Below are 14041 nucleotides of genomic sequence, written 5' to 3'. Positions count from 1 at the left end.
CTGAGGCCAGCTGGGGAGCCCACCCTGGGGCCAGCTGGGGAGCCCACCCTGGAGCCTCACCTCTTCCAGAAGTCGCTCCTCATTTGCCTTCTGCAGTTGAACCTGAGCTTCCTGAATTCCTTTCCGAACCACTTCTGTCATGTTTTCCAGAAGCTGTGTTAAGACCAAGAAAGGCATTATTTGTCTAAGCTTCTTGCTGAAGGCCTAGAACTATTAACACAGCGCTGGGGACATTTTTCAAAAGTATATAAGTAAATGGCACTTTAAAATGTCAGTGTAAAAATAAAACAGAATGTCAAATAGAATAGGTCAAAATGTTAAAGGAGGCCTAGGCAGACGTACCTTGGTGACCAGCCTCATTTGCCAGGGAACAGCAATAACTGTCCCTGTGATCTGAATGTCATATCAATAGAAAACAGACATGACTCTCAACATTCATGGAGACAGAGGCAGAAGTAATATAGGCGGGTTTGGAAGAAACTTCAACAAGTCCACCCAAGAATGAATGAAGTTGGCTCCTAGGCTTCATTTCAAACTCCCTTCTCTTCCGCACCCCTACTACCAAAAGTGAATCACATAACACAGGTTTCTCCTCCTCTCAGACCAGTCTTGCTTTGGTCCCTTTTCTCTCCTTTTGAGTAATTTCTAGTGACTCGCATATCTGGTGTGGAGAGCGTCCTGTAAGTCTGACAAGCTTGGTCCTCCATGCCAACTGGCCAAGAGAAGCAGGTCTATTACTGGCGGAAAGTTATGTTATCAGAAGCACCATCCCATCCAGCCTCAGGACCAGCTCCGATCAGGAACTCTTCCCTGGCCTTGTCGGGCAGAGGTGGACACACCTTCCTGAATGCACAGCCTCCCCTAACTCCTGTCCACAGCATTTACTACCTCAGTTGCTCACAGGCGTCTCTTCCCCGCTCTGGCTTGTGAGTTCACTGAGGGCAGTGACCGCATCACACCACCGGCATCCCTGATGCCTGCACAATGCCTGGCTCACAGGAAGCCTTTAAAAACTTGGGGAAAGAATGAATGGACACTGCCAAGGGTAGCTTCTTCCTTTGTGACTCCAGCTAGTTGCCCAGGGAAAACCCAGAAAAGGAATGAGACACTGATTAGTCTTACAGACCCTGGAGTTTTCCTCGATTTCTCGGGCTGTGACTGCAATGGTCTCCACTAGTTCAGAAACATCTAAGTCGTCACTTGCTATGCCAATGTAAATACAGCTCTTCATGCTTTTATACTCAGGGCCTGCGGGCAGAAACAACAGACCGACTTGGTTCCCAAGTCCTCAGACACGGGCCACTCCCTGTACAGCAGCGCGACCAGGCACAGAGGAGCCTCCCCGAGGGGGTGAGGACGTGGATCTAATGAGGAGATGGGACCCAGAGAGGCTGCAGAAGGGGCGAAGGGCTCTCTCACCCCGGGAAGATCTAAATAGCTAAGAGAGGCCATTTCCCTTCACACCAGTTAAAAAACAGCTTTCAAAGTTCACAGTTGACTTTAGAAGGAGTAATTACCCATTTTAAATGTAAGGTCAGATTCCAGTTCATTTAACTTTTTCAGGAGTCCAGCATGGATTTTTTCCCCTTCTGGATCCGATTTCAAACTGCTCTTATCATCATTAGCGTGTTCATACCTATAAACGATATCACATAACAGTACTTCAGGAATCTACAAGATCAAGTGTCTCTTCAGACACAGGATAACAGGTGGAATAGAAGCTACTAGAAGTTACCAAGGGTGAAGAATGAGACAAAGGGCAAAGGAGCCACTCAGAGGGTCTCAAGATCAAACCTTTCCAGAAAGTCCCAAGGGAAGCCCAAGTCTCCAGGGGCATGAAATGTAGAAGGAGGGGCAAGGCTGGGAAGTCCCATCACTTGTAAGAGGAACAGGAGGCTTCCCTGATCCAGAGAGGGGACGAAGGGGCCACAGGAGGGACACACACTGAACCAGAGGAACTGGGAACTGGCTTCTCCTTAGTGAGTTGTAGTTCTCTGTACACACGTCAGTGGTGCACCCAACGTAGTTCTAGTAACTTTCAAGCTGGCACAGAAAGAACACAGCAACTCCTATTTCACTCAGTGCGTGCTGGGCCGCCTGCCCGCTGTGCTCTTATAAATGCCCAGCACATCTAGATGAACTTTCATCAGACATGAACACTGTCACTCCACGCAGTCATCTTAGATTTCTAAGCTGGTTCACAAAATGACCCACCCACGGTCTTTACACCGTACCTGACAACCCCTATTCCAGGCCAGTTTGGGTCATCAACGTATAAGAGACCTGCTGTTCCCGTCACCTCCTGCTTGAACTCCTCTCGCAGCTGCAGTGTACAGGTCAGGACTGGCAGCTTGCTCTGGATGCAGGCTACGAGCTGATCCACATCCTCTCCCCGAGTTCCTAAAACTGAGCACGTGCACAGAATGTTAGGGAAACGCTTAAGGAATGGCTAAAAATGAGGGAGCAGTGCTCCCACTTCTACTGTCAGAAAGTCAGCAGCTCTAGGTATAGCACATTAGCTGAGCTGAGGAGTTAAAAAAAAAAAAAAAGCCACTAAACCCAGATATGGAAGAATCAGGTGTTAAAAATTCGTATAGCTGGCTGCCCCAGGTGTAGACACATTTTTTCCTTACACTGAAGAATTAGCCTCTCTGATTTAATACACAATGAAACCCTACCATAGAAATCAGATTCTTCTCACAGGAAGACTCTGCTTAAGTCAGGTTATAAACATCATAGCACAGGTTAGAAACAAGGAGGCGACCACACAGTTCTCGCTCTACGTTCACATGGAGAGAAAGAGAGGGGTTTCACGGGGCAAGGGTGGGGGGCAGAAGGGCAAGGTGATGATGGCGACAGTACCAAGTACTCCCGAAGGTCAGAGCCTGAGAGGTCTCAGGGTTCAGGGATGCAAGAGTCTTGGCAACATCACTGCGCCTTCACTTCTGCTGATTCCAACGCTTATGTGATCTAAGCCTCAACGTAGGTGGCCGTGGTAGTCACAGCTAGCTTTTCCAGTTTCAGAGGCTAAGCCTCTGGGACTAGGCCCCCTGCATAGCAGGAGCAGAGACTCCTGGAAGGTCTGGAGGCCACTGGCTATCTTCACGATGGCTTTTCTGTGCAGGACAGTTGCCTGCACTTCACCACTTTGATGTTTTTGAGAAAATATCTTTCCAAATATGTTGAAAACAGCTCATGAAAAACCATCAAACATTTTCTGAAAATGTTTAAACCGTCTCAGAAAAAAGCACAATCGGATTTTTAAGGTATCTCTTTTCAGCTTATTTTTAAGTGCCTAATATAAAATACGCCAACCACTACCCGAGCCATTTCATATTCATGATCTCACAGTTTAATCTTCACGTCACCACTATGAGGTGGTGGGGAACAGGTCTGGAGATAAGAAACTTGCTCCAGGTCCTACAGGTATGAAATGGCCGAGGGGGGGACAAGAATCCCCAGGACTTTGTCATAGAAGTCCACGTGCTTTCAGCTCTATAGTTCTCTAAAATGTCTACAACAGTGGTTCTCGACCTTCACTGGCCTATTGTGCCCAGGCTCCACTCCAAGTAAACCCAGTCAGTCAACCAGAATCTCTGCAGGTGGGGCCGAGGCGCTGGGAGTTTTCAGAGCTCCACAGGGATTCTAAAGTCAGCCTGGGCTGAGAACCACTGAACAGAGGGTCACAGGACATCAAAACACAGGAATTCAATTGACTTCAGAGGTCTCTCTTTCTGAGAAGTTACCCCGGTAGGTTAATCTACCTAAACTCAGCCCAAAGGAAAAGGAAAAGCCTCTCCAGGGAGAGAAGAGAATATCACAGCCTAGACTTTGACAGACACAGCACTGGTGCTCCCAGAGCAGCGAGGGCAACCCACGGAGACTGGTTACCTGCCGCGGTAGTCAGGGGGCTGAACCGCACGCACGTGCCCTCCACCTCCAGATCCATGACCGTGAGGCCACTCGCGGGCACCAGCTGCTTCAGCTGTTCTCCCAGCTGCAGGGAAAGGGGCAGAATGAACACACTCCCGCAAGGAGGGAATCCAGTGTCTCTGGACCTGCCCTCGTCCGCTCAGTCCAGACCCAAGAGGCTAATGGAGGCTAGTTTCCTTTCACCTTTGATTTTCTTTGAATACTTATGGTACCTTTTCTTTTTTTTTTTAAATTTATTTATTTATTTATTTTTGGCTGTGTTGGGTCTTCGTTTCTGTGTGAGGGCTTTCTCTAGTTGCGGCAAGTGGGGGCCACTCTTCATCGCAGTGCGCGGGTCTCTATCGTGGCCTCTCTTGTTGCGGAGCACAGGCTCTAGACGCGCAGGCTCAGTAGTTGTGGCTCACGGGCCTAGTTGCTCCGCGGCATGTGGGATCTTCCCAGACCAGGGCTCAAACCCATGTCCCCTGCATTGGCAGGCAGATTCTCAACCACTGCGCCACCAGGGAAGCCCACCACCTTGTTTTTAAAAACCGTAAATTTTATCTTTTTTCTTGCTCAAAAGTATAAGTTCACTATAGAGAGATCTAGGCAATACAGGTAAAGTAAAAAAAAGAAAATTTACCCACAGTACACCACTGAGAGACACACACTGTTGACATGTGGTATAACCATCCCCCACCCCCGGATCTTCTGGGTGTGTATGTGTGTGTATGTATGTGTGTGTCTTCTGTTGTCATAAAACATGACATTCTACATGCTGTGTAGTAATCTGCATTTTTTCACATAATTTACAATGACCATTTCCCCTCTGCCGTAAACATGCAGCTATGTGGTTTATATTGGCTGTTCTGAATGTCACTGTGTGGATGTACCATAATTTATTCATCAAAACCCCTAGGTTGGGCATGTCCAGTGTTTTTTGTTTTGTGTCTTTTTAGGCCGAGCCGTGCAGCTTGCAGGACCTTAGTTCCCCGACCATGGATCTAACCCTCGCCCCCTGCAGTGGAAGCGTGGAGTCCTAACCACTGGGGGCTTGTCCAATGTTTTGCTAGGATTGTACTGCTCTGGTGAACATCTTTACATTGTTTAGAATATTCTTTATACTCAAATCCAGGAGGTATGATTTCAGTGTCAAAAAGCAGCCAAAGCGTAATGCTCTTGATCCATGTCGCCAGACTGCCAGAGGCGTGCAAGGGTCTGGCTCACGTGCTTCTGGTATCACTAGAGCTCCAAAGTGGCTGCACCACAGGGCACGTTTTGCGTGTTGTTGTTCAGCCTTACACAGCAGCAGGGAAACAGTCCCATGAGGAACCAGCGGGAACAGTGTTGACAGGACCTGCTGGAAGTCATGCAGCACGTGGGGCTGTGGTCTGCTTAAGAAGCCCAGGACGAAGCCCCGCGCCTTCACAAGAGGCTCCCCCTGTGGGTTTCTGATTTCCCAGGCAGGACCATGTGTTATCCCAACCATCCAGGACGCAGAAGAAAGGGCACGTGACAGCCGTTCTTACCCAGCGGTTCAGTGCATCGCAGGAGTGCCTCTCCTGGCTGACGGCTGACGGGGCCATGTTGGGCGCTGGGATGGCATTAAGTCCTGGATCTGACACATAACACAGAGAGGGGATTCGCCTCCCAGAAACACAGCTAACTACAAAACACCCCTCCAACCCCGTTTCACTTAGCTTCCAGCGTTAACCTGAGAGAAATGTCTCAACCGGAAATCAAATGTATATCTCACCATGAATGAACAAAATGGCGCATACATACGACGGAGTACATACAGCCGTAAGAAGGAAAGTCTGTCACATGCTCAACATAATGTACCCTGAAGGTGTTATGCTAAATGAAATAAGCCAGTCACAAAAAGACAAACACTATATGATTCCACTTACATGAGGTAAAGTTGTCTAATTCAGAGAGACAGAGAGTAGAATGGTGGGTGCCAGGGGCTGGGGGGAGGGGGGAATGGGAGTTAGTGTTTAATGGGTATGAAGTTTCAGTTTTGCAAGACGAAAAAATTCTGGAGAGCTGTTGTCTAACGATGTGAATATATTTAACACTATTAAACTGTACACTTTAAAATGGTTAAGGTGGAAAATTTATGGGTTTTTTTAACCACAATTACAAATTTTTTAAAATATATATGTTACAGAGGGTTTAAAGCTTTCACATTTTTTTCTCATGAAAAATACAACATTTGAATATATTCTCACAAGTAGAATTCTTAATTTCATTTCAAAAGTTTTTCTTTCAAGGAATTTTGAGGGAAAATCAAAGCATAAAATTATGTTACCAACCAGTCTACCAGCACTGAGCACCGTGCAGGGAAATCAGAGACCCAGCAGCACACCAGGCCTCAGAACACAACTGGCTTCCTTTTGTTAAACGGTTGAGGTGCCTGCTTGTTCCAGGCACTGTGCTGGGCACGGGGTTATGGTATGAGGCAGACAAGGTTTTTGTCAGGGTGGTGCTTACCTTCTATTGAAGAAATAGCATAAGGAAATGAAATGAAATCACCATACATTGTTGTTAGGGCCTTGAAAGAAGGCGGGAGCTCTGATATAATGTGAGGGAGTCACCTTGGACAGGACAGGCAGGGAGGGCCTCCATGAGGAGGTGGACGCTGCAGGGACCTGAATGGTGAGAAGGAGCCAGAAGAGCGAGGGGGACAGCAGTGCAGAGGTCCTGCTCTAGGAGACGGTGGAGTGTTCTAGAGACTCAGAGAAGACCAGTCTGACTGAAGAACAGTGAGCAGGAAGAGGAAGTCGGAGGGGAAGGCAAGGGCTAGGACCCGCAGGCCTTCCATCTGGAACGGAAGGTATGCAGGCTTCTGGGCAGGGAGGTGGCAGGATGTGGAGAGCGGACTGGAATGGAGCGTGTGGAATGTATGGAAGTGAGAGGTCAGGTGAGGGGGCACTTGGGACATTCTTTAAAGATAGAGATTCCTAGATCCAGCTTACTGAGTCAAAATACTCAGGAAGGAGGGCCCCCAACTCCGTTTTCAAGGGACTCTCTCTCATTCATCCCAGCACTAGTCCAGGGACTGGTGTTTGGAAAACACTGGTTTAATCATAGGAAACTGTCAGGAAAATGCTAAGGCAAATAGGTCTGGAGTTCTTGTGAACATTATTAAATTCTTTTTTGAAATGATGATAAGATTCTAGCAATCAAAATATGTTGGATTACTTAGTTAACTTGAAGTGGTTTAAAATTCAAAGCCCTTAAACACAGATGGAAAAATAACCCCCTTTTTAAAATCACCTACCTGAGCCTGGTAACTCCTGGAAAAATCTGAACACCACCACTGGCGAACTGAGCTCATCCTCCACCTAAAAAATGGAATCTGATTATTACCAAGTAACAGTAAATTTCAAACACCTACAAAATCAATCAGTGAGCTTGAAAAATAGGCTACAGACATTGGCACTTAAACACATAAAGGGAATTTCCTGGTGGTCCAGTGGTTAGGACTCGGTGCTTCCACTGCCTGGGCCTGGGTTCAATCCCTGGTCAGGGAACTAACTTCCTGCAAGCCGAAACACACACACACACGCACACGCACGCACGCACTCACACACACACCACCACCAACAAAAAACCACATAAAAAAGTTCAAAGGTTAATTTCATTTGCTAGAGAAACAAAAATCAAGGGTTTAGTAAAATTCTTAACACATAATCATAAGCCAGTCCCGAGAATACACAGCTGAATTATAACATGACACTGGTACCTTGAAAATGAAAAGTGGGAGGAAATTTTAATAACTATGGATAAACATGGGTCTAACATGAAAGATCAAAAAAGGCAAGGAAAAAGTGGCACTAGAATCACTGTCGAGCGTCCGAGTTTTCAAGAATCCAGAAGTGACGCCACCTCAAGCAGGACTGACGGGAGCTTTTTCTACTCACCCTCTACTCACCCTGTAAAACTCTCTGAGCAGGATGCAAGTCCTGCTGGCAATGTGGATAACCACAGTCTAGAATTGAAGCTACATTTTTCTAAATCACTGAAGCGGTACTTATATTCAGGACAGGCATCAGACAACTATCTTCACTAACAGATTTCATAACAGATGAAGACGTCCACTGCCTTAAGATTGCACAGCACTAGGTTCATGTTCTCCACTGAAAGAATGTACAGTGAGCCGTCAGCTTTCCCGTGGGGTCAGGACACAAAGGGAGCGGCAATGCCCTTGACAGACTGTGGTATTTGAAGTGGGGGGAGGCGGGAGAAGGGAGAGAGGATCTCTAAGCATTTAACAATTCCAGTACTGCAATTCTCATCTTGAAACCATTTCCCAAGGCTCTGCCAGTGATGGCTCACTCGTAGGGCCACAACAGGATGTGCTAACCGGAGAGACAGCAAGTAGCTGGCGCAAGATCTTCTCTACTAAGCTTTTCAAAGGGACAGTGGATGTGATTCAGATCAAGCAAGAGGTACATTCAAATCTGCCAATTATTTACTGAGCCAATTCCTGTGCTTTCATAGGGACTATCTCCTTTAACTTTCACATAAACAAATAAATCTATTAATACCTTTAAAATTAGAGGGGTTTAATATTTATATAGAATGGAGTAAGCCCAATAACTAAAGAGGAACAAAGTGACAAAATTCTACACCCGTTCCCCTATTCTCAGTTAGGATAAGGCAGAATGACTTGAGTGCCAAGACTTCTATAGTCTTTTGTTTCTTATTTCTTTGAGCTCAGTGGTCTCAAATGTCAGCCTGCACAAGAAATCCTGTACAGGGTTATATACATAGAATTCTGGTTCCGGCAACATGGTAGACCAAGCTAATACTTAAGTCATCAATTCTAAATACCTGAAATGCTTGATTAAATGTCACCAATAACCAAAAGAAGTTCAAACCATTGCTAGGCTCACAAAAAAAGGTGAATCCAGAAAGAAGAGAAAACAGAAAGAATAGTGTAAGCTGAGCTGCAGGGGCTGGGGGGAGGGGAGCACGGATGGGGCCTGGAACTTTGCTTTAATGTCTAAGGTCATGGGTTTGAAGCCCATGTGAGGGATAGTGCTGAGTTTACATAAAGCCAGGACCCTTGAAAAACACTCTTCATGAAAAGAGAGAAAAACTCCACCCACTGATCAGTAAGAAAGCTTAACTCTGCCTGATGCTCTGTAGAGAGAAAAAATTCTCTCACGAGAAATCAAAATGTCAGGCGTGCTCTGCACCTGGGTGTGATGTCCTCTGTAGTGTAAGACTCCTAAAGCTGTGAAACCAACATAAATAAATGGACCTAGGCCAGTCACAGAAGAACAAAAAAATCTAGCTCATAACAGAAAAATTACAACACACACAGGGAGCAAGAGTCAGCAGACACAGCTGAGAGGACAATGTGTGGCCCCAAGAACCGAGACACTGAAACAACCATCAGAACAGACGTCAATCATGGTGTTTAAACAGAAACGAAGAACCAGAAATCTCTCTCTTTTTTTTTTTTAAAGATGCTTATAAAACAGAATAACTTGAAAAAGAACTAAAGAGAATATCCTGAAATGAAAAAGAGGTCACTGAAAGTAAAAACGCAGTGAATAGGTTAAACAGCAGATTAGATGCAGCTTCGGAGCAAATTACTGAACTCCAAGAAGGATCTGAAGGGCTACACTAGAAAGCAGCAGAGAGATGGAGGTATCCAAGAGACTGATGGGAGGTGGGATGACAAGGTTCAATACGCAGCTCACTGGTGTTCCAGAAGGTACGACCAGAGAAAGAGGTCATCGCTGAAAAAATGAATTTTACAGGATTAAAAAAAAGAATCCTCAGGTTCAGTTAGCACAAGTCCCAAGCAAGATTAAAAAAAAAAAAAATCCTTACTTAGATATACCATGGTGAAAGTGGCAGTACACTAAGGACCAGGAAAATCTTAAAAGCCAGCAGAGACGGAAACACGAAACCATGTTAACTGCCCCCCAGAGGCATTCTGGAATTTTCAGGTGTAAGGGTGACAATATTAGAGTTTCCCCTCACATGCTGACTTTAGAATCTACTCCATGTGCTGGATAAGAGTCCTGTGAAACAACAGCCTTATCAGAATGCAGCTGCAGAGGAGACTGAATTAGGCACTGATAAAGCGGGGCACAAGCACCACCCCGGGCCCTGGAAAAGGCCTTGGTGCTGGAGGTGGTGAGCTGGGGCAGTGGGCCTGTGCTTCTGGGATGGGAGAGGCTCCTGCAGGGCCGTCCAGGTGGGAAGGAAGGCGGCCATGGATGCCCGGAGAAGGCAGTGGCTGAGCAGCAGAGAAGCTCTTCTCCGATAACCTGGGGTCAAGTCCTGGCTTTGCCACATACTAGTTCTGGGACTCTGGACACACGACTCATCTGAGCCACCGAAATGGAGGTAACGCCACTCTACCCAAGAGACTTACTGTGAGGATTCCGGAGTCAGTACCTATGAAAGCACTAGACTAATACTGTGGTGTGGAGCAAAAGACACTTAATAATTACTTCTATCCTACGGTGCCTGACAGTCTTCATTTTGCTTTCCCACACGTTATCTGATATAACCCTCATAATGAGCCTGAGGCAGGAGGAATTCATTCTCCTGTAACTGACCTCAGAGGGAAGGTCCACTGACGAAGGTCGCAGGCTCTGAGTGTGCATCCCAGCCCTACCACTGCCTCGCTGGGCAGCCTGGGCACGCACTCAACCTATCTGTGCCTTAGTTTCCTCACTAGTAAAAAGGGAATAAACACTGTGTCCAACTCACAGATTCTATGTATTTATTCACACTCGCATGCCTACTATATGCCAAGTATCATACTTGGCACAGGACATAAAACCATGAAAAAACAGGCAAAAGTCCTTGCCTTTACAAGGCTTCTTCAGGGGAAAAACAGACAACAAACAAATATAGACCACGATTTCAGGTAATAATAAATTCAATGAAGGAAAAAACCCAGAGACCAGAGAGTGATGGAAGGTGGTGGGTGTTATTCTAGGTAGGGTCGGGGCTCAGGGAAGGCCTCTCTGAAGAGGTGATATTTGAACTAAGATCTGATGGATAAGAAGTCAGTAATGAGAAGAATTAGAGGGAACAGTGTTTTCAGGTACAGGGAACAGCATGTACAAAGGAGACTTGTGAGGGTTAAATGAAATAGGCATGTAAGGGACTTAGTACCACGTATGCTACACAGCAAGCATTTCACAAACAGCAGCTGTGATGATGATGATGATGATGATGCTGGACTACCGACGGGCCACAATGCCACATGGTGTCTGCCAGTTACTGTGCCCCCTACTGAGTAAAGCAGCCACAGGAGGGAGGGAGGAAGGGAGGGAGCAGGGTTATGCCTGGGCCATATGTGGCCTTACAAAGATGTTCCAAACCAACTGGAGATCAATTAGCACCATCAGCTCCTCCCTGCTTGGAGGAGAATGAGGAAGGAGAGGACATGAAGAGGAGCCCCTGAGGGCTCAGCAAGGGCGGGACAGGAAGTACACAGGCCCAGCACTGCCTTCACCCCACCAGCGCACTCATTCTAGTCCATAATTTAGGTCTCTGTTTGCAGTCAAGGGCGTCCAACCAACATACCTTCACCGACAGCTGAGCTCACAGGCTTAGGAGGTTAACAGAATGAGTCAGTGTCACAGGGCCCCAGTGGTACTGCTGAAATTGGAACCCAAGTCTCCTGACTTACATTCATCCCTCTGCTTCTCCGGAGGGGCCACTGTCCTCTTCCAAGCTAGGACTTGAGTCACCTCAGGTCAGCTGAGTAGGTAGCTCCAAGCTCCTACTCAGAAGGCAATGCGAGCAGCCCCCATTCACGCACTTAAACCGAACTGTGTACTAAAGTGGAAATAAACTGCACTCACCGAACCCCAAATAAACTCAAAACATTCGTTTTAAACTTAACTGTATCCTGCAGAATTGTCAAAGAAACACCAGTGACCCTGTTTAAATTAGAATCTGATCTACATATTTTTGAAATCCTAAAATACAATGAAGCAAAACATGAAAACATTCAAACCTGAACTGATACTTGGTTATCAGACCCCCTAAATCCTCATCTACTTGTCTAGTTACCAGCCTTAGGGCACAATCTCTGACAGATGGTGGTATCTTTCAGGAAGACACCAGGGCAAGAGGAGCAGGGCCGCCCCCTCTTCTCTGCCTTATTCCCCTTCATGCAAATGCCAACTCCGGGGTCAAAGGGTTTTAGAAAGAGTAGCGCAAAGCACTCACAGACAAAATGATTTTTCATTTCAGGAAAATGGGTGTTCTAAAAATCCTTGGGCAGGTGAAAATCAATGGTGCTTATTACATCTTTGTGTAATGCTAAATTTTAACAGAATAAAAACTGCAAATGGATTACATGAAAAGCACTGTATGGGTTCAAACAGTATATGGGGCAAATTTCTAGGCTTTCTGCTAACTGCAGAATTAGCTCATCAGTACATGCATGACTCTCTCCCAAAGAATGTGGTTTTACTGGAGCTGCCACAATTCCATGGACATGCATCAAATCCGGAGAAAATCATTCTAAGTCACTGAAATTAAGAGTTATTTACTTCAAAAAACAGATCAAGTTATATACTATACCAAGATTTTGATGTGGTTCACTTTCTTCAAACTTTCTTGCAATCGCTGACTCTGCAAATGACAGAAAAACAGCTTATGTAATTTCATATTAAGAAGCGTGTTTTTTTTTGTTGTTGTTGTTGTTTTTTGGCGGTACGCGGGCCTCTCACTGTTGTGGCCTCTCCCGTTGTGGAGCACAGGCTCCGGATGTGCAGGCTCAGCGGCCATGGCTCACGGGCCTAGCCGCTCCGCGGCATGTGGGATCTTCCTGGACCGAGGCACAAACCCGTGTCCCCTGCATCGGCAGGCAGACTTCCAACCACTGCGCCACCAGGGAAGCCCAGAAGCGGTTTTTATGAGGGTCTTTGCAGGTCTGCAAACAAGGATCTCAGGCAGATAAAGCCATCTGCAACTTGATGATTTCTAATTTTGGCTGCCAATTTTTGCATTTAAACATCTGCAAATATTCCCCAATATTTCAGTTACAAGTTACATTTAGTGGTTCCAGAAAAGCTTTTTCTAATGAGACATATGTGAATTTGTCATATTAGCAATATAGGTCATTCATTCATTCAAAAACTACTGAGTGCAAGGCAACAAAAGCAAAATTAAACAAGCAGACTATGTCAGACTAAAAAGCTTCTGCACAGCAAAGGAAATAATCAACAAAATGAAAAGGGAACCTATGGAATGGGAGAAAATATTTGCAAATCATTTATTTGATAAGGGGTTAATATCCAAAATACACAAACAACTCATACAATTCAACAGCAAAAAACCAAACAATCCAATTAAAAAATGGGCAGAAGATCTGAATAGACATTTTTGCAGACATACACATGGACAGCAGGCACATGTAAAGATGCTCAAATTTGCTAATCATCAGGGAAATGCAAATCAAAAGCACAATGAGATATCACCTCACACCTGTTAGAATGGCTGTCATCAAAAAGACAAGAAATGACAAGTGTTCACAAGAATGTGGAAAAAAAGGAACCCTTGTGAACTGTTGATTGGAATGTAAATTGGTGCAGCCACTGTGGAAAACATATGGAGCTTCTGCAAAAAATTAAAAATAGAACCACCATATGATCCAGCAAGTCCACGTGGGTTATCTGAACTGAAGAACATGAAAACGCTAATTCGACAAGATATGTTCACTGCAGCATTATTTATGATCACCAAGATACGGAAACAACTTAAGTGTCCATCAAAGGATGAATGGATAAAGGAGATGGGATACACACACACACACACACACACAAACACACACACACAATGGAAAATAATCAGCCATAAAAAAGAATGAAATCTTGTCATTTGCAACATGGGTAGACCTTAAAGGCATTATGCTAAGTGAAATAATTCAGACAAAGACAAATACCATATGATTTCACTTACATGTGAAATCTAAAACAAAACAAAGCTCAAAGCTACAGAGAAGACTGGTGGTTGCTAGAGGTGGGGGCTGTGGGTGGGTGGGTAAAAGGGATCAAAAGGTACAAACTGCAGTTATTAAAAATGAGTCATGGGGGGGCTTCCCTGGTGGCTCAGTGGTTGAGAATCCGCCTGCCGA

General features: G+C 45.6%; 1 protein-coding gene across 1 annotated transcript in view; it reads right to left on the bottom strand.

The window, feature by feature from the left end:
• Window positions 1–14041, bottom strand: part of PDXDC1 (pyridoxal dependent decarboxylase domain containing 1) — a 54231-nt gene that overhangs the window by 5607 nt on the left and 34583 nt on the right. Inside the window, exons 13-20 of the mRNA XM_081256349.1 lie at window positions 12487–12537; window positions 7196–7259; window positions 5442–5530; window positions 3892–3997; window positions 2235–2406; window positions 1518–1636; window positions 1127–1248; window positions 61–153 (exon numbers count right to left, since the gene is read on the bottom strand). Coding sequence (XP_081112475.1) covers window positions 61–153; window positions 1127–1248; window positions 1518–1636; window positions 2235–2406; window positions 3892–3997; window positions 5442–5530; window positions 7196–7259; window positions 12487–12537 — 816 coding nt within the window. The remainder of the gene's footprint in view (window positions 1–60; window positions 154–1126; window positions 1249–1517; window positions 1637–2234; window positions 2407–3891; window positions 3998–5441; window positions 5531–7195; window positions 7260–12486; window positions 12538–14041) is intronic.

The sequence above is a fragment of the Mesoplodon bidens genome (genome assembly GCF_964165515.1).
Source record: "Mesoplodon bidens genome assembly, chromosome: 15".
Taxonomy (NCBI): Eukaryota; Metazoa; Chordata; class Mammalia; order Artiodactyla; family Ziphiidae; genus Mesoplodon; species Mesoplodon bidens.
The sequence above is the reverse complement of the archived record's forward strand: the minus strand, read 5'-3'. Positions and strand labels throughout refer to the sequence as shown.